At 28.0% G+C, this 25,864-nt stretch overlaps 4 protein-coding genes and 2 long non-coding RNA genes across 8 annotated transcripts; 3 read left to right on the top strand and 3 right to left on the bottom strand.

Annotated features, from left to right (window-relative positions):
* Positions 1 to 34: 34 nt before the first annotated feature.
* On the top strand, positions 35 to 12,596 carry LOC127282903 (putative protein kinase C delta type homolog). Of its 2 annotated transcripts, XM_051307485.1 has the most exons (6): positions 36 to 1,697; positions 2,304 to 2,570; positions 3,141 to 3,172; positions 3,278 to 3,363; positions 4,132 to 4,296; positions 12,581 to 12,596. In XM_051307485.1, the coding sequence occupies exons 1-5, from the start codon at positions 1,573 to 1,575 to the stop codon at positions 4,171 to 4,173; spliced, it is 552 nt and encodes a 183-aa protein (XP_051163442.1). In that variant the 5' UTR covers positions 36 to 1,572; the 3' UTR covers positions 4,174 to 4,296; positions 12,581 to 12,596. The 2 variants fall into 2 exon arrangements, with proteins under 2 accessions (XP_051163443.1, XP_051163442.1); XM_051307486.1 differs by lacking the exon at positions 12,581 to 12,596 and having other exon boundaries at positions 35 to 1,697; positions 3,278 to 3,376; positions 4,132 to 4,204.
* Positions 2,332 to 16,245, bottom strand: LOC127282907 (uncharacterized). The gene is made up of 5 exons (XR_007843268.1): positions 16,101 to 16,245; positions 14,694 to 14,925; positions 14,071 to 14,266; positions 5,675 to 5,934; positions 2,332 to 2,470 (listed from the first exon to the last, which is right to left on the bottom strand). It is a non-coding gene; the product is annotated as an uncharacterized LOC127282907 (long non-coding RNA).
* On the top strand, positions 5,770 to 17,479 carry LOC127282899 (uncharacterized). Its single transcript, XM_051307479.1, has 7 exons — positions 5,770 to 5,920; positions 8,256 to 8,892; positions 9,010 to 11,188; positions 15,267 to 15,391; positions 15,499 to 15,993; positions 16,109 to 16,363; positions 16,493 to 17,479. The coding sequence occupies exons 1-7, from the start codon at positions 5,841 to 5,843 to the stop codon at positions 16,697 to 16,699; spliced, it is 3,978 nt and encodes a 1,325-aa protein (XP_051163436.1). The 5' UTR covers positions 5,770 to 5,840; the 3' UTR covers positions 16,700 to 17,479.
* LOC127282908 (uncharacterized) lies at positions 16,515 to 20,195 on the bottom strand. The gene is made up of 3 exons (XR_007843269.1): positions 20,053 to 20,195; positions 19,821 to 19,983; positions 16,515 to 16,695 (listed from the first exon to the last, which is right to left on the bottom strand). It is a non-coding gene; the product is annotated as an uncharacterized LOC127282908 (long non-coding RNA).
* LOC127282900 (glutamate receptor-interacting protein 2) lies at positions 18,746 to 21,715 on the top strand. Its single transcript, XM_051307481.1, has 5 exons — positions 18,746 to 19,966; positions 20,037 to 20,551; positions 20,635 to 20,954; positions 21,047 to 21,250; positions 21,304 to 21,715. Exons 1-5 carry the CDS (start codon positions 19,438 to 19,440, stop codon positions 21,611 to 21,613), a joined length of 1,878 nt encoding a protein of 625 aa, XP_051163438.1. The 5' UTR covers positions 18,746 to 19,437; the 3' UTR covers positions 21,614 to 21,715.
* On the bottom strand, positions 21,663 to 24,103 carry LOC127282902 (solute carrier family 35 member E1 homolog). Of its 2 annotated transcripts, none has more exons than XM_051307483.1 (3): positions 23,421 to 24,103; positions 22,693 to 22,901; positions 21,663 to 22,614 (listed from the first exon to the last, which is right to left on the bottom strand). In XM_051307483.1, the coding sequence occupies exons 1-3, from the start codon at positions 23,746 to 23,748 to the stop codon at positions 22,105 to 22,107; spliced, it is 1,047 nt and encodes a 348-aa protein (XP_051163440.1). In that variant the 5' UTR covers positions 23,749 to 24,103; the 3' UTR covers positions 21,663 to 22,104. The 2 variants fall into 2 exon arrangements, with proteins under 2 accessions (XP_051163440.1, XP_051163441.1); XM_051307484.1 differs by having other exon boundaries at positions 22,693 to 22,896; positions 23,421 to 23,568.
* Positions 24,104 to 25,864: the final 1,761 nt, after the last annotated feature.

Here is a 25,864-nt window from a genome sequence, read left to right as displayed (position 1 = left end):
TATCAATTTTATTTTCAGAGTAGAAGGAGATGAAAAAAAAAGGAAGTTAATTCTATTTCACTTTCTTTTCTTTTATTTAATTTATTTGCAAGGTTTAATAGAGTTTTCTTTTGTTTTAGATTTTTATTTTAGTAATTGAAATAAAAATTGAATTATCTATTGGAAGCTTTTTTCGGAACGGAATCGTTCCTTTGAGATGTCGCTTCTTTCGTTATTATATCCTATGGCGCACTGTATTCAACAGGATGATATTTATAGACACGGGAGTCTCGTGCATACCTACAAGAACGATTCAGGCGTCAAAATTTTATTTCCAAGTTTTTATTCAAAAAAAAAAAAAAAAGTTATAGTTAAGTTATTTGAAATTTCAAATTATCACTCAATTCTCTAAATTGTCGTAGAGAATTATTATTTATAATTCAAAAATTTGATTCATGAAACCGTTGAAATCTCTTCTTATAAATTTGTAATGCATCGAATTTTGTTCATCTCAGCGACATTTCAAAAATATGCAATTGCACAAAGTGAATTTCCCTTGTGTTAAGTGACAATGTTTTTGATAAAATATTTTTCTATCATTTGTGTTTTTTTAACAAGTCATGTTCTTTGATTGGATGTCTAAAATTGATATTAATAATATTGAATTGGAAAAATTTTTTTTTCCTATTTACGGATTCATTTTTTGGATTAAAAAAAAAAAATTTTTGAATTTGACCTATTTGTTTAATGTCCTTCGATACTGAAGGAATATGTCGAATCATACGCAGACTTTGTTGTGCTCGGTGCCAAATGTTTTTCTGTCAAACTTTAATATTTCGTTCTTGGAAAATGTTGAAAATTTTTCGAATTTTCTTGCTGGAATTTCAAAATTAGTATTATAATTGATAATTTAATAAGCTTTCAAATCAATTATTTTACATTTAAATTTTTGAAATTATTCAGTGTATTGAGAATGTTTAAAAATTAAAGGTTTGAAGAGTTTTGTATTTAAATAATTATCAAAAATTTGAAATATTCAAGATAAAATTGGAATGAAAAAAAAAATTGAGGATTTATTGTTTTTGGTATCAGCGATATTGTAAAAATAAAAGTTAATAAAACTGATTCGGCATATAGTGGTCCAAGTGGATGATATTAATAGACTCGACAGATTCACGTAAACTTTCAACGTATCGGACATCTTGGAGATGAGAGCACATCTCTCTTATTTGAGACAAGTATAAGTAAAAATCGAATCCGTCTCTGGAGAGAGAGAGAGAGAGTGATATTAAGCGAAAATCAGATGCCAAAGAGATGACTTGGATCGATTACCTCGTGCTCCGAGGTAAACGTAAGACTTTATTTTGAGGTGAACCTTAACATGCGAATGAGTCAGTTCATTTCAGTTTGTGAAACATGAATTTGTTACACATGTTGTGATAGTAACACAACTAGACGAAAAAAAAAACATAAAAACAAGAGTGGGGAAAAAAATAGAAGAAAAGATGACGACAACGTGAGATGTGAAGAAAGAAAGGAGGATATTGTCTATTTATTTCTACTCTTCATTCAAAAAAAATCAATTGAGACAAGATGATGTTCACTGGCGGTTCACATGCTAAGAGAAGAAATGCCGGCGATGGATCTGCAAGAAAATCATCTGTGGAACATCGAAATATCACACAATCTCGTATGGGACCAGAGGGATACACTTACAGGTGAGAAATATTTTTTTCATAAAAAATATTCCTTATTTAACAATTCATAATGCAAAATATTTGAAAATAAACTATTTCTATTTAATTTTTCCATTTTTTTGAAAAAAAAAAATTAAATTTGCCTCTTAAAAAAAATATTTTAAATTCTACAAATTTGAAAATAATGAACAATTCTAAGGTTTCTTTTTTTTTTAATTTTCTGAAATTAGAAATAATAAAATTCTAATTAACTTATTCTGAGATAATAAAAAAAAATAATGATGTGGAAAAATGTAAAAAAAAAAAATTCCAACTATTTGTCTTCGTCTTGTTTATTATCTGTCCTTCGTTTTTAAATTAATGAGATCTTTAATTCAACGCGTCTGACTAAAATCTAACGTAACTACTTGTGTGAGTAATACAAGTCCGGCTGAGATTCTCTTTATAATTATATAGTCATTATAATTGAATAACATTCTTATTACATCCTTTCCAGTAATTTATCTATAAATGTAACTTTTATTCAATATTCTCTTACGCGGCAAATTATCCTTGATAATTATATAATAATGAAAATGTTAAATAATTAAATTTAAAAAAAAATTAATATTTCTTCTCTTTTTGCAGAACAAGAACACCAACTCCATTTAATCCTGCGGATCTTCCACCGAGTTCATCGACAAATACTTATGTATATAAAACTCGTGTTCCACGAAGGGTTGCGGAGGCTTCAGCTTTATCTTCACCTGCAGAAAATATTGGTGGAGGATTTCCAATCACTAGAAGACGAGGAGCTGTGAAACAAAATAAAGTTCATATTATTCGAGGCCACAAATTAGTCGCTAAATTCTTCAGACAATTTACATTTTGTACATTTTGTAAGGAATTTTTATGGTAAGATTTTTTTAATTTCACAATATAATTCATAAATAAAAATGAATTAATTTTTTTTTTATAGTTATTTTTGATAAATTAATTTTTAGTTAAAATAAATAAAAAATTGTGATTTAATGGAGAAATTATATGTAAATGTGGTATATTAATTTTACACGTTATAACATCGTTTTAGTATATATACCTGAGTATTTTCAAACATTCATTCTCCGCACTGATGCATTTAATGAGATTTTCTCTACCTCGATCGTCAAAGCGAATCAAAATTTATCGCTTTTTCTCCTATAAATTTATACCAACTCTGCCCACGTATACCTCAACTTACAAACTTTAATTCATAAATTCGACACATAGGTGGAAATAAACTTAAATTGATTTTCTTTCCGTCGAATTTTATTTTATAATTTTCAATTAAATAGAAAACTTGACATTGATTAATTAGAAATTTAATTTCTCTATTTAAGCAAATTTTGATTTAATAAAAATTAATTTAATGTGATTTAAAGATTTAATATTTTTATCAATCTATTGGAGAATTTCAAATAAAATTGGAATATATTTCTTTTACAGGGGATTTGGAAAACAGGGTTATCAATGCCAAGGTAAAAATTTTTAATTCAGTAAAATTACATTCGGAATTGGAAATTATTAATATGAAAATAAATATTAAAATGATAATTTTAAGAGACATTTTTTTTAATTTACAGCTTGTCAAACTGCGGTTCATAAAAAATGTCACGACAAATTATTAACAAAATGTCCTGGAAGCGGAAGAGAGTCAGAAAGTACCATTGTAAGTACTGGAGGTAATATTGTATAGCAAATTTTACAGAGGTACAAATTGTAACTAATATATTTATTTTTTACGCATGCTATTAATTAGACTCATTTTATTTGCAGTGCACTTACATTAAAATATCATTTGCGTATAGTCAATCTTCTTTTTAGAAGTAAAAAAATATCTAAATTTAAAAAAAAAAACAGGTCTTAGTAATAAACAATTAATTTATCAAACTACCGCTATTTTAAATAAAAAATTGAAATTAATTTTATGGAATTTTATCAAAGCAAATCTTATTTGATTGACTGTACGCATTCAGTAATGCCACTTGTTGCAGACAATTAAGAGAAGAATTCCAACTAACCAAGGATATTAATAAGAGAAAAGCTTTATATCTAAAACTCAATTTTCATCTAAAAGTCATTCTTAAAATGTAAACAAATTCAACATTTTATGAGACAAAAAAAAAATTATTGCTTTTAAAGAAAATATTTTGTACCATATCAAATACAACATTTTGAATATTGATTTATTATAAAATAATTAACGGATTGATAAATCTATAAATATTCCAATTTCAAATATTAAATAAAATCAATTTGTAATTAGATATTTAAATATTAATTCTTTGAAATATTAAAAATAATGGTGATGGAAGAAGGCTTTTTGATAAAATTATGATGGAAAAAAAATTAATTCGATTTGAGTTATTATTGTTAAAAATTTAGAAGATGCTTCAAAGTCGTTGCTTATACGTGGATTGCTACTTTGTCTTTTTAGAAACCTAATGCGTCTTTTACCATGTTTAATGGCAGTACTTGAGGGAGCGATTCAAGGTGGACGTACCACACAGATTTCGACCTCATACCTTCATGTCTCTAACTTTCTGCGATCATTGTGGATCCATGCTTTATGGATTTTATCGTCAGGGCTTGAAATGTGCCGGTAAGTCAAAATAAAACTTTTTAAAAAATCTAACAAAAAAAAAAAAAAAGATAAATTATTTTTACAACGCAAGAGCTCGCGTATAATTATTATTTTTAAATATTAACTCTATCCATAATGTTTTTTATCAAAATATTTTTAAAAACTAAAAATTAATTTCTAGTGAGAATTTGAAAAAATTTAATAATTATTTATATTTTTCAATTTGTTGAAAAAATGTTGGACTTTAAACTATTTTTGAAAAGGAATCTCACTTTCCTTTTTAATCTCTTAGTTCCGAAAAAATGAAAAATTCGTAAAAACCGGAAATTTTTATTAAACTAGTTGTTTATATTTAGTATTTTATTTCAAAGATACATTCGAAGTAGGTCAATAATTTAATAACAACTTTTGTTTCGACAAGCAAATTGTTTTCGTCATCAGGGATTAATAAAAAAGAAAAAATTTGTTTCTTGAAACGTGGGCCGTTATTGAATATATTGACGTAATCTAAATACGTCTACAGAATTATTTTTATTTTGCTTTTAGGAAAGAAGTGAGACTGTAAATGACTATCATCATGTTAAATAATAATTTATTGTTTTACAAATTTAGATGCATAAAAAAGTATTTAAAAATTGAATCGTAAAATTTCTAAAGTAAATTTCTAAATCAAAAATATATAAAAAATCTTAATTCGTAAAATCGAATAGAAAAAATCCAAAATAACTTGGAATAGAACGAATTATTTAATTTATTTATTATAATTAATTTCTATAGACTGAAATTTTAATGGTCCCTTAGATTTAAATTCTATTAAATTAAAATTTATTCTTATGGAATTTCATTTAGTCGAACTAAATTAGTACCGAAATTTCATTTGATAGAATTAAATATATTTAATCGAATTTTCATTTAATTGAATAATTAAATGAAAATTACGTTTTTAAAAAAGAATATTATAAATAATACCAGGGGAAGAAGTGAAGAAAGAATGTATTTTAAGAATGCCAAAACGCACGCAAATTCTACACACGATCAACACTGTGTATGCCATAAATAAAAAAGTTGTTTAAAAAAAAAGAGATTTTTAAAAAAATACAGTTTCTCGATCGACTTTACATCTGTTGATTCTCGTGCACCTATAAGTTTGGTTTGGTGTCGATTTTATTTATGAACATCACAGAAGGAGTAGGGTAAAGGCATACTAGTGACAGTAGCATTAAGTTCGAACGCGCATGAAGAATTGTTACGGCATGCAAAGAAGTTTGTCCGCATGATGCATATTTGACTAGTAGATTTTCCCTGTTGCAATTATTTGTAGTCGTTAGTATATTAGAGAGACTAGGAGTATAGTTAGAGATGCTAGAAGCCTCATATACTAGAATTCTATTATTACACTGGGTCGGTGGCTTAAACTCAGTCTGTGGTGGCTCCCTGAACCGTGAGAACGTTTTTTACACCTGACTCCTGAGATCGTCCTCGTGCCATTGATTATAATCAATTTTTTTTTTCCTCCATTAAAAAAAAAAAAACAAGCGCCGGAAAATTGAACAATCTACAAAATGCCTTATTACGGAGACGGAAGCTCATATTATTATGGGACCTTCGCCAATCACAGCTCCCTGATGACAGGCACCGGGCGGTAAGCCTTTAAACCTGAAAATTAATTTTTCTTCAATTAATAATTATTATAAAATTAAATATTTTCAATTTATTTGACAATTTTTCATTAATATTTTGGTGTGAAAATGACGATTTATGGATTTTTAAAAATATTTCAATTAAAATTGAAAATAAAAAGTAATTATTGAAAAAAGTAATTTTGAATGTTAAATTAAATTTGTTTATTAAGTTTCAATTTTAATTTCAATTTGGATCGTTTTTTATTTGAATTTTACTTAATTTGAATTTTAAATTGAAAAATAAAATCTGAATTTAAATTAAATTTTTAATTTTTGGTAAAATGAAACTACTTTTTTTTTTTATTTAAAAGCTTGTTTCTGTAACAGATTTTACTTTTGGAATGTTTATATATAAATTTTTATTTAATATTACTGATACACGTGCCTATTTTATTTCGTGAAAATCCATAAATGGTCACACATTTTACTCAAAAATTACAAATTCAATTTTCATAAAAAAAAATCTTTCTGAACAAATATTATTTTATTAATATTAAAAACAAATAATAAATTAATTATTAGAATATACCATTTTTTAATTTATAAAATTAAAATTTTATAAAGGTGTAAAATAAATATTGATAAATTGATTATCGATCGAGAAAGAAAATTAATCAGAACTTGGATTATCAAAAAAAAATTTCAAATTTCAAATATGAAATCTCAAATAAACTAAAAATGAAATAAAATTTTCCTTCTCAGTAATGAAATCACGGTTAAAAATAATTTTTTAAAGAAAATTCCTAAAAAAAATATATGATAAATGTCATCAGTTTTGTGCAATAGGTTTACTGAATTTTTGAGTAAAAATTTACTTATTCAAATTCTTTTGTTAAATTATTGAAGAGTAATATGACGATAAGGTTCAAAGTTAAAAATTTAAAGCGGCCATGTGCCAAAATAAGAGGCATTTATTTTCCCTCGATAAACAGAGAAACTGGCTTAATTTTGACAACTTTATTATTTAAATCTGAAATTGGATGCATTTGTTTCTTTTGTAAGAAACAAAAAAAATTGCAAAAATAAAATTCATAAGGAACTTGAAATAATTTCCCGAAAAAAAGAAAATGGTCACTTTTCTCAATATTGGCAATTTGTCAAAATTCTCTTAAATTTCGCATCCTCAGGGACATCCTTCAAAGCCACTGCCACGGACATTATTTTCTTAAAATCAAATTCATTGGTGGAAAATCAGAATGACGGTTTTCACGTCGTCATTTTTCTATTTGCAAATTTTTGTTCTATACCCATTAGCAATTAAGAAATAAATTATCGTGATAATAATTTATTTGAATAAATTATATTTGGATACTCATTTATTATTCTAATTGGATTAGGAGAAATGAATTCAATAGACTGGAAGCCAATTAAGCTTAATTTTAATGCGGAATATATACTTAATTAGGAAAATTATTTTTTAAAAATGATTCACATTTTTTTTGAATACATATATTTAATTCAAATTTTTATTTTTAAAATAATATTTAAAAAATATTTTTTATTCACGCATTAAATAATTTTTATTAAATTAAAATTCTCGTTTTTTAAAGAGGGAAAAAAAATATCCTTTTGGGGGGGAAATTGATTGAGAAATAAAAACGCCGAAATGGAGTATCTTAACAAGTGTTGAAATGTTTTTAGACTGAGTGAAAATAACGTGTTAAAATTAAGCTTCTGGTGTCTAATGGTGTACTGAACAGATCACAATCCGATAGAAGGGCACTTAAACCATTCAATGAGAATATAGTGAAATATTTATTTTGAAAATGCAATTTTAAAAAAATCCTTTTCGAAACTAGAACGTTGAAAATTATTTTTGTGTGAATTTTCATGTAGTAAAAATAATATACTTTCCAAGAATGAGTGAAATGTCCTAAAAGCTGCCAAAAGCCTTCGGAGTAAGTGCAAGATACCGTGGACTTTCTCTGAATCTAAAATAGAAAATTCATTTCCTGAGTTTAAACCCCGAAATAACTATATTTATATAAGATAAAAAGAAAAACGATAACACGAAGGAGGACAACGACTCGAAATAACTATTAAAAACGTATAGGTATGCACGAAGATGAAAAGTGTCTTCGTTTAAAAATATTTCAACCCAAAAAAAAAAAAATGTTTTCTTTTTTAAAGAAATTTTTTTTTAGCCTGATAATCCAAGATTCGTTTTTTTTAAAAAATATTTTGTTTTCAAAAAAATTACAAAAATAAATATTAATTTCTGTAATTAATCGAAATGATATTTGTTTAGAAAAAAATGAAAATTACTAAATAATTTTTAAATTAAAAATATTTTAGTCCCTTTAACGTCTCATTGGCGAGATTTTCTCCTCATCTATCGACAATATCAGAATCGCCATTAAGTAATTTACGAAGATATTCACCTGTTACAATAACCCGACGACCTCGACGAACCATTGACACGGCCGATATTGATGTGTCAACGCCAAGAACATTAACTCACGAGAGTTCTCGACACAATCTTCGTAGAGACAGGCCAACAATAAAAATTAGATCCCAAGCATTAAAGGATAATCCAGCATTGCGTGAGCATTATGAGAAACATGAAAAAAATGTTGGCGAAATGTTGGTTGAAAAATTTCTCATCAAGGAGAAAAAATATGATCGTGACAATAATATTGGTAATCTTCATTTAAATCAACAACAAACAATTATCAATAATGATTCAACAAAAAATGATCTCACTGAAGCTATACAAAGAAGAGTTACACGAAGATTCACTCGAAGAAGATCATCAGCTGATGTGCAATTAAATTCCGAACAATTGGAACGTGAACTTGCTTATGCTCAGGTACAAGCTGAAGTTTTGGATACTTTGGTTGCTGAGGAGCAAGCCGAAATGGAAGTTGAGGCACGAAAAGCATTCGCCAAGAAGAAAACCCATCGATCAACTCATAATCTTCCCCAAGTGGAGGTGTGCACTAAAATCATAAAAATTAAATTACTTTTTTTTAATTTAATTTCGTTTATACAATTTTTTTTTTTAATTATTTTTTATTATTAATATTAGTAAATTAATTAATTTCTACAGATTATTCAAACCAATGAAATGGTTTTCGACAACGACGACGAAGAGCTGTCTCGAATTCGAAAGAAAGTGAAGAAGAAGAAAAAGCACTTACCAACGAGTCAGGATCAACAAGTTTTCGTTCAATCATTAACAGAGGACTCGGATTGTAAATCAGAGAACAAGGATGATGACGATAAGCCAATACAAAAATTCAAAGTCGAAGCATGTAATAGTGTTGGTGATTTTTCGACACTTTGGATTAAAACATCATCGGAAGTTGAAGCAAAATCAATTGAACAATTTAGAGAAAGTGTTCGACTTCCAGCACCTACAAGACTACCAGTCAGCAATTTAGAAACCGAGACCAAAATTGTCTTGCCGATTCCAAAGACTTATGTTAAAGACAATTCCAGAAACAGCGTTTATTTAACGGTGAAAAAAACTGATGAGAATTCATCACGAGGATTTAATCAGTCCAAGATGTCGAACGATACTGGCGTAACGATCGATGAACTTGCCAAGATTGATTCTAAAGATATCGTCGATGATACTTCACTAGAGGTCAAAAACATTTCTGATACCTTGGCCGTCAGTCTTACTCCTAAGGTGCGGAAGTCTCTTAATGCGGATGCAAAAAATGATTTCCTCAATAATGACGTTCAAGAAATGAAAAATAATTTTGATAAAACATGTCTTGTGATCATTGATAAGACTGATAATTCTCAATCAGAGAAAAAAATTGAAACTGAAAATATCAAAGAAGAAATAATTGTTGACGAACAGAAATCAAAAACAATTAAAAAATCAAAATTGGGGAAAAAAATCGAAAAGAATGAAAAATCATTAGAATTAGAAGTTTCATCGAAAGATAAATTATTCTCTAAAGAGAACACACCTAGATTAGAGTCGCCAATTAGGGCGAAGCTCGCCTCTAAAGATAGCTCATTAAAAAGTCACCCAGAGGGGGTGTCATCACTATCGAACGAAATACCAACCGATGGAATAAAATCACCAGAGCTTTCAACGAATGACACATCATTCTCAAATGAGAAGACACAAGTATTGGAGTCATTAATTACAATAAATCTCGAAACACCGGAAAAATTCAGTCCATTGGCTTCTAATGAAATTTCATCAAAATCGTCCGATCGAGTGAAAAAATACAAATCCAAGGAGAAAGTATCAAAAAAAGAAATTGAAAAAATTTTACCAAAAAAAATCGAGGAAGTGACATCAACAAATGAATTTTCAATTAATCATGAAAATTCCCAAGACAGTGAAGTGAATTCGGAAATTGATTTCTGGAGTGAAATCAAATCCGAAAAAAAAATGGCAGAAAAGTCTGAAGCAAAAGTAGCAGTGAAAAAAGAAGAAATTATGAATAATATCGAGGAAAATGGAATAAAATTAAATGGTATTGATAAAAAATTAGAACCATTGGATTTAAGTCGTATTCGTGAATCAATGAAATCATTTGAAAGTCCATCGCTTCCCACCTCTGGTATCTCAACACCATTATCGGAGATATCGCAAACAAATTTTTCCTCTGAAGGATTGAGCCTCTTGTCAACGGACACGTCAATTATTGATGAGGACGATGGCTTGGCAACGCCAACAAATGAATCCATCACTACAATGAGTAAGTGGAACAAACAAGATAATCTTTCAAATTTAACAGATTTGGAAAAAGATTTATCAACTTTACCAATGAAAAAAATAATTAACAGTACAACAAGCAGTCCTGCCGATTCAAAGAAGAAGAAGAAAAAAATTATTAAACGTAAAAAATCCAAATCTGATAAAAATGATGTTGACAGTGTTAAAAGTTCAACGAAATTATCAAAGAAAAAAGGATTCACACCTGATTCAACGATGAAAATGTCAAATGCACGTTCATCGCCTCGTGATGCACCATGTCGTCCATCGGATTTAATGAGAATATTTTATACAACACCAAGACAATTAATGACAGCAACACCAAGAGATTTGCGTAAAGTGAGACGAGCTAAAGTTAAAAAACGAAAACCACCACCGAGAAATGCTTCACTTAGCAGTGATAGTACTGGAAGTACAACAAGTACACAAAGTACAAATACAAGTACAGAAGAGGGATGCAATTCAATGGATGAATTGGAACAAAAAAGAATGGCTTCAACACGAAGCAATGATTCTGGATTTGACGGCTCGCCAAGACTCTCGAGTACTTATATTTCTATTTCTAACTTTTATTTTTTTTTCTTTCATCCTTTTTGTGTTTCAATTTTGCATCAGCATGAGAATTTAATGATTGCTGTTTTTAAAATTCTTCTTTAACATAGTTTTCGAGAAAAAAAAAAAATTAACAACTTTACGGAAAATCCGACTGAAACCAGTTTTGGAATTTGTATTTTTAAATTTTTTCAATTTCTTAAAACAAAGACGAAAATTGTTATTTTTTTTGTTCTAATTAAAAATTAAATTTTCTCAATTTTGAAAAACAAAAATTAAATTCGTAAAAAAAATTTTTTTAATTTGGAAATATAAATTATCGAAATATGGAATTTCCCCCTCAAACTACAAAGATTCATTTTCTCCTGTTGAGTAAATATGCGAGGAATAAATTTTCCCAATTATTAAAAGTCTACTTTGAAATTAATTATTTCGTTATGACAGAAATTTGGCACTGAATTTTAGGAATATTCCTAAAATTATAATTTTTTTTTTTTAATCCATTTTTTTTTCAAAGAAACGTATATATCTTTATAGAGAGTTATATATTTGAAAATTTTTAACTCTTACAATAGAAATTTTTTTTTCTCTCCTTACTGGTAAATGATAAAAAAAATTTTTTTTTTTAAATTTTTCATTTTGGATGGTGCTTTTAGTTTGCAACAATTAAACTTATACAAAAATACGACAAAATTTTAACTCTATCGTTCTAGATAATCTCTATATGAACACTGTCTGGTGGGTGTCTTACGAAATGTTTCTGAAAATTGTCCAAGGACGTTAAATTATATACTTTTAAAACTGCTGACCGCGACAATCTCATAAATGATTAAAATTTAAAATATTTATTTAAATATTTAGCGAAACATTAATTTTGACACAGTCATTCTATTTCTTATATTTAAAATTCGAAATAATTCAATTTATTGATAATTCAATCAATAGTAGAGGAAAATATTTGTTACAATTAAATTTACATAAAAGAAATCCAAAAAAATGTTTTTATTAAGAAAATAGAGTCTATTTTAAAATAAGAATAAAAAATTCTATTCTAAAAAAAAACAAAAATTACAAATTAAAAAGGAAATTTTAATTTATTTTTTTCAATAACTTTCATAAAATTCAAATTTTTATTCCAATTGATTAATTTTGTTCTAGTTAATTTTATATTTTAAAAATATTTCGAAAAATTTTGATTTTTTTTAAACACGGCAAAATTTAAACAGCCAAAATACATTTGTCTGCTTTCTAAACAAACAAAATACCGAGCTCCTGCGAAATTTTTCAATTTAAAAATAAAAAAAAAAATGTTTTTACATTTTTTTTCTCGCAAAAATATATCTTTACAATATTTCTGAATTAAAAAAAAAAAAAAATTAACTAGATTGCGACATGGCCTGCCATAAGAAGTGTGAAAAATTAACAGGAAATCTTTGTGGATTAAATCAAAAGCTTGTTGCCGAAGCTTTACTATCTTTGAAAAAAGGTGAGTTTTTTTTTTTTTTTTTAATTTTCAAATTAGTAAGGAAGAAAGAAAATAATGGGAAGTTCATGTTTCAAATCGTAATCGGAGATAGAACTGACGTATTGCTTACATCAATTCAATAGCAGTGGCTTGTGCCAATTTCCTTTTTATTTGTCGCCTATTTTTGATTCTTTATTTACTCTCTGTTGTAACGAGAAACTTGCGGGCAAATAAAGATTGTTTCTTTGTTACAATTTTTTTTTCACTATTTAACTCGTTATTATAATTAATTTAGAGCCAAATTGTTTGAAAAGTTAATTTATTTTTTTTTAACTAAAATTTTTTGTATTTCACATCAAATTGAAATTAATAATGTATGAAAAATTTATTTAGTTAATTAATTATTAATTTTTTAATTAATGTTAAAAAAAAAAAAAATTGAAAATGAGTTGTAATAAGTAGTTGGGAAAGAGATCAGGAAAATGGCAAAGATTTGTTAAACAGCAGAGAAAACTGCCAATGCTACGATTCACTAACAATTTCAAATTCAACTAATCTCACTCAGTATTTTCGCAGACTCTGTGAAGCTCGAGAGGTTTTTTCAAAAATTCGAAAATTGTTTTATTAAAAAAAAAAAAAGTGTCATTATGGAGAATTTAGTAAAAAAAGAAACAGGTATACATAATTTTAACTACTTGGAATAATAATAAAAAAGATTTCATCAATAAATTTAAAATGTAATTCAAATTTTTTAAATTTATAAATTAAAATTAATTTAAAAATTTATTATTATTTAAATTAAATGAGAATTTTTTTTATTTTTAGAAAAAAAAGTGAACAAAATTATAAATTAAAAGAATTATTCTAGTAGTTAAAATTTCATACAGATGGTCCCTGTTATGTCAAGGTCGGAAGGCGACCCTTTTTGAGAAGACGTCTACGAGCTTTCGGTGATCCTTTCCCACTAAGTGAGCATTCACTTTATTTTCATTTTTCAAAAAGCCAAAAATAAATCCTCATTACTAAATTTGTGAAAATAATTTTCAATAAAAAAAAAATCGAAACAAAAATAATTTTCAAAAATAATTTCAGTATCAAAGAGAAAGTGAAAAACTCTCGCAATGATAATAGTTTCATGCAACGTCGGAATTTAAATTTAGATTCAAATTTTCAATTGGCTATTAGAAATTTATAAGAGTTTAAAGGAGAATATGACTCATTTCCAAAAATAAAAAAAAGAAAAAAAAAGAGGGGAATTGCATTTTTGTGGATGAAAGTATGAGCATGGTGCTAAATTGACCTTGAAAGTGTGATAATCTTCCGCATTCACTTTATGATAACACCTGCCATTAATCAATCAATTATGCCACGTGTCTGAAACCCATCGTTTGGTTTGTTCGTATACTTACGTATATGTCAATGGACGCCAAGTCTATTTTTGAAAAATGTCACAGGGCCAAAAGTACTCTCTATAGGTATACACATCAACCAGCTTGAAAACGAATCTTTCTGGCAATTAACACACAATTGCAAGCAATAGAATTATCGAGATTTCAAACTTTCCTAAACGTTCATCGCATCCATTTCCATTGATCAAAATCATATCTGAAATAATTAATCAAATTTTTAATAAGAAACTTTCAAATTATAATTTTTTTTTGGTAATATTCCAAATATGTCAATTTAAATTATCATTACAAGTAAAAAAGTAATTTCACACTAATTATTGGATGATTAAATAATTTTAATCACTTTTAATTTCTTAATTATTTCAATTAATAAAAAAATTATAATTTTTTCTATAAAATATAATTACGATTTCCATTTGAGTTGCATTCAAAAAAAAAAAAGAGAAGTTGTTTTATGCTCGATTATTTTTGCTATTGTTAAAAAAAAAATTTCTGTAAATTGTTGTATTTTGAGTTACTATTGCATTCAACTCTCACCGCCTCATTTAATAAAGTGTTCAACACAAAATATTTTTAGAACCGGCAATGCTCCATCTTGCGTTTGAAGCAATGCAATTACTCACATGTCACTCTATTCCTCTTCTCTCAGACTTGTGATTGTAGTTTAGTACTTCCTCATGGTCCTATCCATTCTCTCGAGTACAATGACTTGACTTTCGTACACACGCAGCCTTTAAAATCGAGAATTCATTTTCTAGGTCAAATCACATCATTGGTACGCTGCAATTATTCTACCTCTGAATGAAACAAATGTGATGATGAAGTCAATCTCACACCTCTCATTGTTTACATTATCTAGAAGAAACATATTTTTCAATTAAAATCATAACTTTTTATAAATGAGCAAAAAAAATTTATTTCACACATAAATTAATTACAATAACACAAATTTTTTTTCTAATAATAATAAATCATAATTAATTATTAATATTAATTATATTATTAAAAATTATTATTTTATAAAAATTAGCTAAATTAATTATCAATTTTTTTCTGTCTTATAAAAAATTAACTTTTTTGTGTGAATTAACTAAATTTGCATGTATTTTAATTTTCTTAAAACAATTATTTTTCAGTCTATAGGTGGTATAATTAAATTATAAAACTATTAAAATAATTTAATTTCTTTTTAATAGTCCCATCACAATCGTTAGAAAATCATACTTCTGATAATTTTCACACGAGTGGACGAATTACACCGCCAGCTACAAATTTGCCAAGGTTTAAAAAATACGCGGTAACAGATTTCAATTTCTTAAAGGTGAGAAAATTAAGAATTTAAAAAAAAAAAAATAATAATATAATAATAATAATAAATAAATAATAAATAAATCTAAAGGAAAACATATAAAAATTAAATATTTTCAGGTTTTAGGGAAAGGAAGTTTTGGAAAAGTATTGTTGGCGGAATTACGTGGAACCGAATGTATCTACGCGGTAAAATGTTTAAAAAAGGATGTGGTCCTTGAGGATGACGACGTGGAATGTACTCTAATTGAGAGAAAAGTACTGACATTAGCAACAAGGCATCCATATTTATGTCATTTATTCTGTACCTTTCAAACAGAATCACATCTTTTTTTTGTTATGGAATATCTTAATGGTGGCGATTTAATGTTTCACATTCAAAAATCAGGTAGATTCTCAGAAGCGAGAGCACGATTTTATGCAGCTGAAATTTGGTCAGGACTTAATTTTTTGCACAAAAAAGGAATTGTATATCGAGATTTAAAACTCGATAATGTTTTACTTGATTTTGAAGGTCACATAAGAATTGCCGATTTTGGAATGTGTAAACTTCAAATTTTCTTGGACAGAACTGCCGATACATTCTGTGGAACACCTGACTACATGGCGCCTGAAGTAAATATTTACATAATTAAAATAATAAATTTTTAAAATTCATTTTCAAAAATAAGAGATCATAATGAAATTAATTAATTTAGTAAAATAAAAAATTTTTTTTTTACCTTTGCAGATAATAAAGGGTTTAAAGTACAATCAAGCCGTGGACTGGTGGTCATTTGGTGTTCTTCTTTATGAAATGCTTACGGGACAATCGCCTTTTTCTGGCTGTGATGAAGAAGAATTATTTTGGAGTATATGTAATGAGAGGCCTTTTATTCCTCGATATTTGTCACAAGATTCAACGAGCATGTTAATATGCTTATTAGAAAAAGATTCCGGTAAACGATTACCAGCTCATGAAATTGCCGTTCATCCATTCTTTCAGGTATTATTCTTTCTCTTATTTGACAGCTTTACCTAGAAAAATAGAAAAATCCAAAATTAGTTTTTTCCATTTTTTGAAATTTTGTAAAATTTAATTTAATTTTTAAAAAAATAATTTTTCGATATTTAGAGCATAGTATGGGATAAATTGGAACGAAGACAATTGGAAGCACCTTTTAAACCAGCGGTGGAGCATACTCTTGATACGAGATACTTTGACACAGCGTTCACGGCAGAACGACCGCGACTCACAGCTGTTCCAGAGGACATCCTGACTTCGATGGATCAGAATGTGTTCAGAGGATTTTCTTACACAAATCCAAACGCCACAGACTGAAAATCGAATTTAACAAATTATTAAAAAAAAACATATATATATTTAAATTATTGATTGTATAGTTTCGGATATTTTATATCTTGATTTCTATTGAATTCAAGAAATTCATTTTATAAAAAAAAGAGACTATTATAATTGTAAAACGAAAATTTCTCTATTTAATAATATTTAGCATTGATTATAATTTAATTCAAAAGGAGTACAAGGATTTTTCAAAATTAAACCAATTATATCAAATTTTTTAAAAAGGAATTTAAAAAATCAAATTTAAAACTACATTTGTTAATATAATTTTTCTAGTTGATAGAAAATTTTCTGAATTAATTTGGTAAATATATAATTTTGTTTCATATACAGAGTTTCTAAACAAAGAAAAGTCGCAATAAGATTCGGTAAAAAAAATTTTCGAAAAATTTACTTTACCCGAATTCTAATAAATTTGAAAAGATCTTTGAACTCAAATAGAAATCATTTTCTAACGAATTTCCAATGTTAAAATCTATTTATTTATATTCTTCCGAATGGAAAATAAATTTGAAATCAAATGAATGAATGGACTGGCAACTTTTATACAATGTTATTTTTTATAAAATTGTTGCTTTTTCGTTCAGCCTCGAACGTGATCGAAATTTCACGTTGTTTTTTTTTTTCAAGTATGTATGCCGCGATTTTTGAATGAATGAATTTAGAACTATTAATATAAGTTTTATGATGCGATAGTTTTTCGAAGAATAATTGTACAGAATTTTGTATTCAAAATAAATCGTTGAATATAGTAAATGAGTGTTGGTATAATTTTTTTGTACCTTCTTTTTTGGACTGATAAAAAATTCGAATTAAATATTGTGATTACTAATTTATAAATTTTTAATTATAATTTTTTATTAAAATTTCTTTTCTTCATTTATTTTCAATTGATTAAATAAATAAATTTTAATATTCATATTTAATTTAATTAGTTTATTTAAAAAAAGCGGTATTTGGAAAAAATTCGAATAAATACAATAACAAAAAAATATATTTAAATAAATAGAATATTTTCGGATTTTATCAAATTTAGCTTGAAAAGAGTTCGATATGGGAAAATTACAATTACAAAAATCTAATCTTTAGTGCAAATATAATTGCAAATTTGCCACTAAAACCGCGTTCGTCTAACCATCTTTCTCTTCGTTTATCAAATTTTTTTTTTCTTTTACATTTGGCTCCACACAACACTCTAAGTTTAGATTCGTAAAGGCGTCGGTGAATTACGTTCCTATATTCAAACCACTACAGTTAAATTTTGAGTAACTTGATTTTTCCAAAGTGCTCTTAAAAATCTCGGAAAAAAAATTTAAAAAACTTGAAATTTGCCAAATTTTCAAAGTAAAAGAAAAAAAATAATTTTTAAATTAGAAAAATATTATTAGATAGCAGAAAATAATATTTAATTTGATTAAATCTAATGCCTAAATAATTAAATGATATAAAAAAAAAATATTAAGGGCACAGTTAAATTTTTTCTTGGCGACAATTTGATTTCTTACATTTGTTCGTTGACCTATTAATTAACTTAACCTGATCTACTTGGCGTCTTAATTAACAGCTCTTAATTAATTCTACTTGCTTCATTATGATAGAATAATTAAAATTTTTTATTTTCGAAATAGAGTACTTGATCAGATATATATTCAACTAAAACTTGAAAATCATGATTCTATTTTAAGTGCAGTCTCCTCCACGGCACATTATGAGCTGTGGATAATTTTCATTTTTCTCTTTGCAACGAAAGGCGAATCAAAAAGGAAATAAAAAAAAGTCAACTCGCGGAGTGGACGTTTATTAATAATGATGTCGACAAAATAAGCGACAAATATTAATATGAATTTTAATTTTACTTTAATTATAGTTTTTATTTTTAATTCTTATAGAGAACTTGAAATTTTAAAGAAATAAATAATTTTCCTGTAAAAATGTGTGTTCGTTTTTTTAAGAACAAAAAAAGAAAGAAGAGGAATTATTCTCGTTCAGGAATAAAAAAGAGAAAAGTCGAAATAAATCTTGATGTAAGAATAAAATTAGCTCCACTTGTCGGCTTGGAAACTTTAATAAAATAGATTACTACGAATAGAAGTGATTTCTTTACAAGAACTGCCATATCCTTCAACAGCGATATATTAATTCAAAAAGAGTCATCGTTCAAACTAATAGAATGTAAGACATTAAAAGTAAAGTCATAATGTTTCATTTTCAACACGCCTTTATACTTAGCCTTTTGGATTAAATGTTTTAATGAAGAATACAGACATATTTGACGTTAAAGCGACTGCGGGCGCCCGCAGGGCCGCACAATATAACCGCGATTCAGGAAATTAAAAATTATATCCTGTCTATTAATAGAAAATCTCGTCTGTCTCGCGATCCGACCCTATAGGATGAGGAGTTATTTTCAAACCTCATCTCGCGAGTCGCTACAGTTCAGTTCAGTGCTTTCCAAGTTTCGTCGAGTAAGTGCGCGGTTACCGATTTTAGTGATCAAACAAAAGATGCAATAAATATAAATGACACTTGAAAAATGCCTCGACCTTGTTCTAAATAATTTTCATTCATTGAAAACAAATCCTTTTTGAAATTCAAAAAAAAATTATTCTTATCAAATTTTTTTCCAAAAATTATGATTTTTTTTTATAATTAAAAAAATGAATGATAAAATAAAATGAATTGTTCTGGATTGTGAGTTGTTTTTTAAATTAACAATGGCAAAAATGTTCAGTTCATTGCGTTTGGCGACGATGCGTTCGCATAAAAATCGTCAACGTCCAGGTAGTGTTGCAACTTCAGCAAGTTCGGATTCGGTGCGACAGGAAGAAATTGCCGGTCAACAATATTATCCCTCGGGATATCTCACTTTTGATGAGGTGGAAAACAATGGACCATGTCCAATCAGTGTCTCATCAAAGGTGGCACAGGTGAGAATTGAGCGAGAAGGTGGTAGCCTTGGTGTCACCTTACGTGGTGGAGTTGCAAGAGCATTGATAGTGACGAGTGTTAAATCCGATGGACCAGCAGCAAGAGAAGGAAGAGTAAGACCCGGTGATCGTTTACTTGCAGTCGATGAGACAGAATTGCGTGGACTCACCTTGGCGGAAGCACAACGAGCTCTTCGAAGAAGTTCTGATTCTCCAGTTGCATCCCTCACAATCGAATACGATATTGCCAATATGGATGAGGCTCGAGCCGCTACTTCCGGTCCACTACTCGTTCAACTCGAGCGAGGACCTTCCGGTGATTTTAATTATTTTCTAAAATAAAAAAAAAAAATTTATTTTAATTTAAATAAAATTTATTTCAATAGGAGAATTAGGACTCACTGTAAGGGAAACTCCAAATGGCGTCTATATTGAGAGTCTTCGTCCAGCGAGTATAGCTGATCGTTGCGGTGCTCTTCAACCAGGAGATCGTCTTCTTGCCGTTGATGACACTCAAGTGCAAGATGCAATTACAGCCGCAAAACTTGTTCGTAATTCAGCTGATAATTCTCGAATAGCGAGACTTCAAATTTTACCCCGTCCACCAAGTTCTTCAAATAGGACAATTAAACGAAGGGCTCAGGCTCAAAAAATTTTACATCAAACCCTCTATATGAAGGAGAATTTAACAATTGTCCTAAGGCCCGATCACAAAGGTTTGGGACTTGTTTTGAAACTCTCCGAAGATCATTTGAATTATATTGTTGATCTTCTTGAACCCGGTGGACCAGCTGAGAGAAGCGGTGTTCTTCTACCTGGTGACAAAGTAATTGCAATTAATCGTAGAATTTTACGTGATCTTCCACCATCGGAAGTTGCTATTTTACTCGAATCCTCACAGGTGAGGATTTTTAATTTATTATCTAAAAATCATTAAATGATGGATATTAATAAAAAAAAAATGGGCCAATAAATTTTTTCTAGGTTGAATTAGTAACGGAATATAAAGTTGGAGGTGCAGTGGTACCAAGCTCGGGGATATTCACGGTAAGAGTTGCGAGACCATCTGGATGTCAGCCAGATTTGGGTCTCACAGTAAATGAGGATTTGGAAATATCAGAAGTACGTCGTGGTTCCTTATCATATAGAACTGGAAGTTTATCGCCAGGTGATCGACTTTTGGCAATTGATGGTCAAAAATTGGATCCTGGCGATCTTCGCGAAGCAGCTCAATTACTTCATCAACCTGGAAATTCCGTTGTTGGCCTCACTGTTCGAAAACCGGATCTAGTATTAGATACAAGGTAATTCCAAAATTTTCATGTACCTTTTCTCCTAAAAGAAAAAGGTAAAAAAAAGATTAATTTCGCATCCAAAAAAAAAATTTCAATTTCAGGGAATCGAATATAACCGGAGATTCAATACAACAATATCCAAGTGGTATTTTACGATCAGCAAGAGAAAGTTTGCCAAGTGTCGATAGCGCTGTAGACTCGTGGGGAGAAATTGGAGAAGTTTGTGGACCAGAAATATTGAGGCTCTGGGATACAGCATCCATTGACAGCGGTCAATTAGAATTGCCAATTCCTCCTTTTATCAGGTAAATTTCTTTTTCCATTACAAAAATTCAACAATTATTAAATTTAAATTCAGTTCCAGTCCTCAAGAGCGCATCAGTCCTGATACACGTGATCAACAGATAGTTCATGTTTCTCTACACAAGGATCCGGTTTACGAAGATTTTGGATTTTCAGTTTCCGATGGTCTCTATGAGCGTGGAGTCTATATTAATCGTTTAAGACCAGGTGGCCCTTGCGATGGAATTTTAAGGCCCTATGATCGAATTCTCCGTGTAAATGATTCAAGTACCGAAGATTACGATTGCTGTCTGGCAGTTCCACTAATTGCGGCAGCTGGTTCACGTTTGGATCTTACAGTAGCGCGACCATTATCTGATAAATAAAATAAAAAAATGTATTATTTATTTTTTAATTGAATAACGAGTCTCCTGGTTATATTTTTGTACACGTGGGTTTATTTATAAAAATATATGTATAATACATTATTTTTACCTAAAACACTTTCTCCCGCATACATATCCTAGAAAAAAAAAAAATTGCATACTTTCAATCTGTACAATATTGCTAATTTTCTCTAATGCACGAGAAAATAAAAGTCATTATAATTAAAATGATGTTAATTTTCACCTAACTTTTCTGCAATTACATTTTACAGTCTATAACTTTTTTTCTATAAATATTTATTTCCGTCAGTTTTTCTAAATCTTCAATTTTATAAAATTCAAATGACTGTAAAATGAAATGCAAAAAAAAAATGATCGAACCAGCGATCAGTCTTTATTTGACAATCAATATTTAGAAAATAGTTTCTTAAAATACATCGTCAAAAAGAGGAACTATGGTATCATAAAAAATATATTATAATTTAAATACGCTAAACTGCATAAAGTCTATGTAATTCTTTGGCCGTTCCATTAATCATAAAATTATTGTGGCCATTCTGATTTAATTTTTGATATTGAGGAAGTGTCTTTGAATTTTTTTCAACTTTTCGCTGATCATATTTGGCTTTATTGTAACAAAGAACACCCAATATAGCCAATGTCATTCCAAAGACATTTAATCCTGTTACAGGATTTCCCAATACAAGTAGAGTCACAGCAATAACGAATATTCGTTTACTTGCACTTGCCACAGCATATGTTAATGGCGAAACAATTGATAATACCGAAAAGGCAACAATATTTTGTAACCAATTTAAAACACCGTCAAGTGCAAGAAGTCCTAAAATTCTCGAATTCACATCAACTGCTGTACCTGTCTCTGGATTATGCAGCAAACTTCGAAAATCTGACATTAACCACACTGGAAGAAACATAAATAATGCTAAGCGACCTAAAACGAGAAGAAGCCTCAAATGATGAATTCCCGTTTCATGTAGAACCTAAAAAAAAAATTCCAATTAATTTAAATTTAAAAAAAAATTGTGTTTGTAATCAATATATTTTATTGTTTTCTATACCTTTTTTGAATAAATATTTTGTAATGAAAACGCCAACGTTGAAACTAAGGCGCTGATAAGTCCCAACATGTTGAAACTTAATTCGGTTAAAGTTGCTATTGCAACTCCTCCAACAATTGGCATCAGACTCAAGTAAACAGACCATGTTTGCTTTTCACGTAGAATTATCCTCGAGAGCAGCACTGAGAAGAAAGGCATTGTCGCCTTTACTGGGACAAAGCCAAATTTCGTTTAAAACTTCTCAGAAGAAAATGCGTATTAAAAAAAAAATGTATATTAAAAAATACTATATTTAAAAAAAAATTCCAATTATTGTTAAAATTTTTTTTCTATTTAAGTAATTTTATTTTATAATGCAAAAATGAATTTAAATTTTTTCGAAAAAGAATAGAAAATTAATTTTTTTCACAGAACGAAATAAGTACATAATTATGAAAAAAAAGTATGAATTTTTTTTCACTTATTGTTACGATAAGATAAGAATCTAAAAAGCAATTTAAACGAACATTAAAAAATTATTTTTATTTACAAATGTTTCAATTGTTTGCATATGAAACATTATCCTGATATTGATATTGTTTTGTAATAGCTTATATTAGTTTAAAAAAAATACAGATATTTTATCGATAACTGATTTTAATTTTAAAATACATAAAATATAAAAAAGAAAGGAAAATTTTAAGTTTTTAAGGTAAATGTAATATATTTTTTTTTTTTTAAATACTTACCAGTATGAGCATAAGAAACAGGCACCTTCCAAATGCTGACGTGGCCGAATACGCTGGCGAGGAATTTGCCTAGTGCTAAAGGTACAATTAAACGAAAATAATAACCCCAGGTTATGTCATTTGAATATTTTCGTACTCCCCAAAGGTTAAAAAATGGACCTGAATAAAGTGTGATTGAGGTTAGTTGAATCATTGTGGCTGTCATTGGATATGGAAACTCCGATAACAACATCTTCCCCACAACATTGTTCGAACTAGAAATAATGTACCACAATATACAGAGAAATAATATTGTTAAAACTTGACGATTTTCTCTTGAATCCTTCATGACTATTTAATATAATGTATATTATTGTTAAGAAGGCCCAAATGTCACACATTCACAATTTTTTTAATTTCAAACTATCTCCACTTCATTTACAATTCTTTTTCCTCCGAATATTTCGTGTATATTATTTAAATTAACTTCATTAAATTCCACGTAATCAATTTTATTTCTTGTTTGTAAAATTGAGGAAATATTGTAGGAGGAAAGTAGTACAGTTTAACTGAGTTTGACATTCATTATCGGTTTTCTTTTCTGTTTTCGCTCGCGAAGTCATTGCCTCCTAGTGCCCTCTGACGGGCGTTCGTATTACTAATGTTAGATATTTTTCTTACCGATTGTTGCGAACAGTAGAAAACGAAAGGTTAGGTTGTAGTAAATCATTTAATGCACCAGAAAACAGTAAAACTCTTGGTAAAGAGATGAAAAGTCATTTTACCGAACTTGTAGTGTGTTATACAATCCGTGAGATGGAATTATGTGTTCCTTTAGTAAGGAAATTAAAAATTTACCAATTGATACAAAAAAAAAGGAAAATTAAATTTAAACACTGTTTATAACCTAAAATTCGTGAGTACAATTTCTTTCTTTTTACACAAAAAAGTGATAATTCAAATTAAAATAATTCAAATGTAAATTGATTCTTAGTACAAAATAATCAATTTCGTTTATATTTACGAATTCGATTAATGATTATTTTCTTCTTGTCCTCATGACAATAATTACTTATTTGTTATTCAAAAGGATACTTGTATTTATTTTTGTTATCATCTAAATAATTTTCTTTCTTTATATATCAAATTATACTGAAAAAATTTGTTTTGGAATTAATTTCTTATTTACTTTTCGATGACAATATTATAATCATAATAGTAATAATATATGCTTAATTAGCTCCATTTTTGCTATATTGGAGAATTTATATTTTCGTTTAAAATTTAATCATATAACGTCTATTTTAAATTAATAATCTAACATTTTTGTCGATTAATCCAATTTTCTAGAAATACACTTTTGAAAAATAATTAAATTCAATCAAATATTGAATTTATTAATTAATATTTAAAAAAATTTCTATTCACCTCAAATCAATATTTCTCTCTCTCTAATTTAAATAAAATTCTTTTAAATTATTTCAATTTCAATTATTCGTTTGAATAACAAATTTATTTGAATTAATCATTTGATTTAATTATTTATTTGAATTAATCATTTGTTTTGTAAGTATTAGATGTTGAATATATATTTTTTAATCAACTATTCTTTTAAATCGATTATTTATCTTTTTATTTAATATTATACCAAATTATAATTAATTTTTTCAGATTACATTTTAAAGTTAATTTTTAAAATGAATTATTTAGTAAATATTAAGAAACAAAAAAATAAGATTTAAAAAAAAAAGAAAATTGATTCCCGGATGATTTCATTATAAATTTGACCTACTGACCCAAGTGGCGCCTAGTAGATCATTATAGCAGAATCTATTGTACCTTCCCCCTCTCTCCTCTTTACCGAAAACTCACAACGACCCTTCCCTTTTCACCCAAATATGTGTCACCACTTATATCTGAAAATAAAGAGGTCACCTTTTCTATCTCGCGGGTTGCTCTCAACAAAGATTTATCTCTAAAAATGCATTTAATCCGTAAAGTATATATATATATATATATATATATATATAATCCGCGGAAAGTTTCATCATAAAAATTCTGTAGCATTTCCGCAACACACATTTATTGAAAAATGTGTTTTTTTTTTTTGAATTTGAAAATTCAATGCAAAAACAAGAACGCGACTTTGTGTATGTATGAAGCGGCTAACAAATCCTGAGAATAATTTTCGCTAGTGGGGTCGAATCAATAAAAGGGTTGACCCAGAGACCTAGATATATACGAAGCTTCCAAACTCTCAAGACCTCCATTGAAAATTATAAAATGGTGCACTGGTTTTTTTAGAAACAAATGACCTTGTTTTAATCTTAATTTTCACGCTTTCGTTATAAGGTGAAATATATTTTTTTTAATAATAAATCATTTGTCGTTTTATTTTAGATCGCCTTAAAATTGTGACTTTTAAAAAATTCGTGTTATTTTCAAAATAGAAATTTTATTTCCAT

The sequence above is a fragment of the Leptopilina boulardi genome, unplaced genomic scaffold (assembly GCF_019393585.1).
Source record: "Leptopilina boulardi isolate dan_hultmark-lab unplaced genomic scaffold, ZJU_Lbou_2.1 LbouV2_302, whole genome shotgun sequence".
Classification (NCBI taxonomy): Eukaryota; Metazoa; Arthropoda; class Insecta; order Hymenoptera; family Figitidae; genus Leptopilina; species Leptopilina boulardi.
The sequence above is the reverse complement of the archived record's forward strand: the minus strand, read 5'-3'. Positions and strand labels throughout refer to the sequence as shown.

Bases quoted from the DNA above. Each gene is read 5' to 3' on its own strand.
- LOC127282899 (XM_051307479.1), top strand. From the start codon at position 5,841: ATGCCTTATTACGGAGACGGAAGCTCATATTATTATGGGACCTTCGCC. The intron at 8,893-9,009 runs GTGTGCACTAAA...TAATTTCTACAG, and splicing joins ATAATCTTCCCCAAGTGGAG to ATTATTCAAACCAATGAAAT. The intron at 16,364-16,492 runs GTATTATTCTTT...TTCGATATTTAG, and splicing joins CCGTTCATCCATTCTTTCAG to AGCATAGTATGGGATAAATT.
- LOC127282903 (XM_051307485.1), top strand. From the start codon at position 1,573: ATGATGTTCACTGGCGGTTCACATGCTAAGAGAAGAAATGCCGGCGAT. The intron at 3,173-3,277 runs GTAAAAATTTTT...TTTAATTTACAG, and splicing joins ACAGGGTTATCAATGCCAAG to CTTGTCAAACTGCGGTTCAT. The intron at 3,364-4,131 runs GTAAGTACTGGA...TTGTCTTTTTAG, and splicing joins GAGAGTCAGAAAGTACCATT to AAACCTAATGCGTCTTTTAC.
- LOC127282900 (XM_051307481.1), top strand. From the start codon at position 19,438: ATGGCAAAAATGTTCAGTTCATTGCGTTTGGCGACGATGCGTTCGCAT. The intron at 19,967-20,036 runs GTGATTTTAATT...TTATTTCAATAG, and splicing joins ACTCGAGCGAGGACCTTCCG to GAGAATTAGGACTCACTGTA. The intron at 20,552-20,634 runs GTGAGGATTTTT...AATTTTTTCTAG, and splicing joins TTTTACTCGAATCCTCACAG to GTTGAATTAGTAACGGAATA.
- LOC127282902 (XM_051307483.1), bottom strand. From the start codon at position 23,748: ATGAAGGATTCAAGAGAAAATCGTCAAGTTTTAACAATATTATTTCTC. The intron at 22,902-23,420 runs GTAAGTATTTAA...GCTTTGTCCCAG, and splicing joins TGTTTCTTATGCTCATACTG to TAAAGGCGACAATGCCTTTC. The intron at 22,615-22,692 runs GTATAGAAAACA...TTTTTTTTTTAG, and splicing joins AAAATATTTATTCAAAAAAG to GTTCTACATGAAACGGGAAT.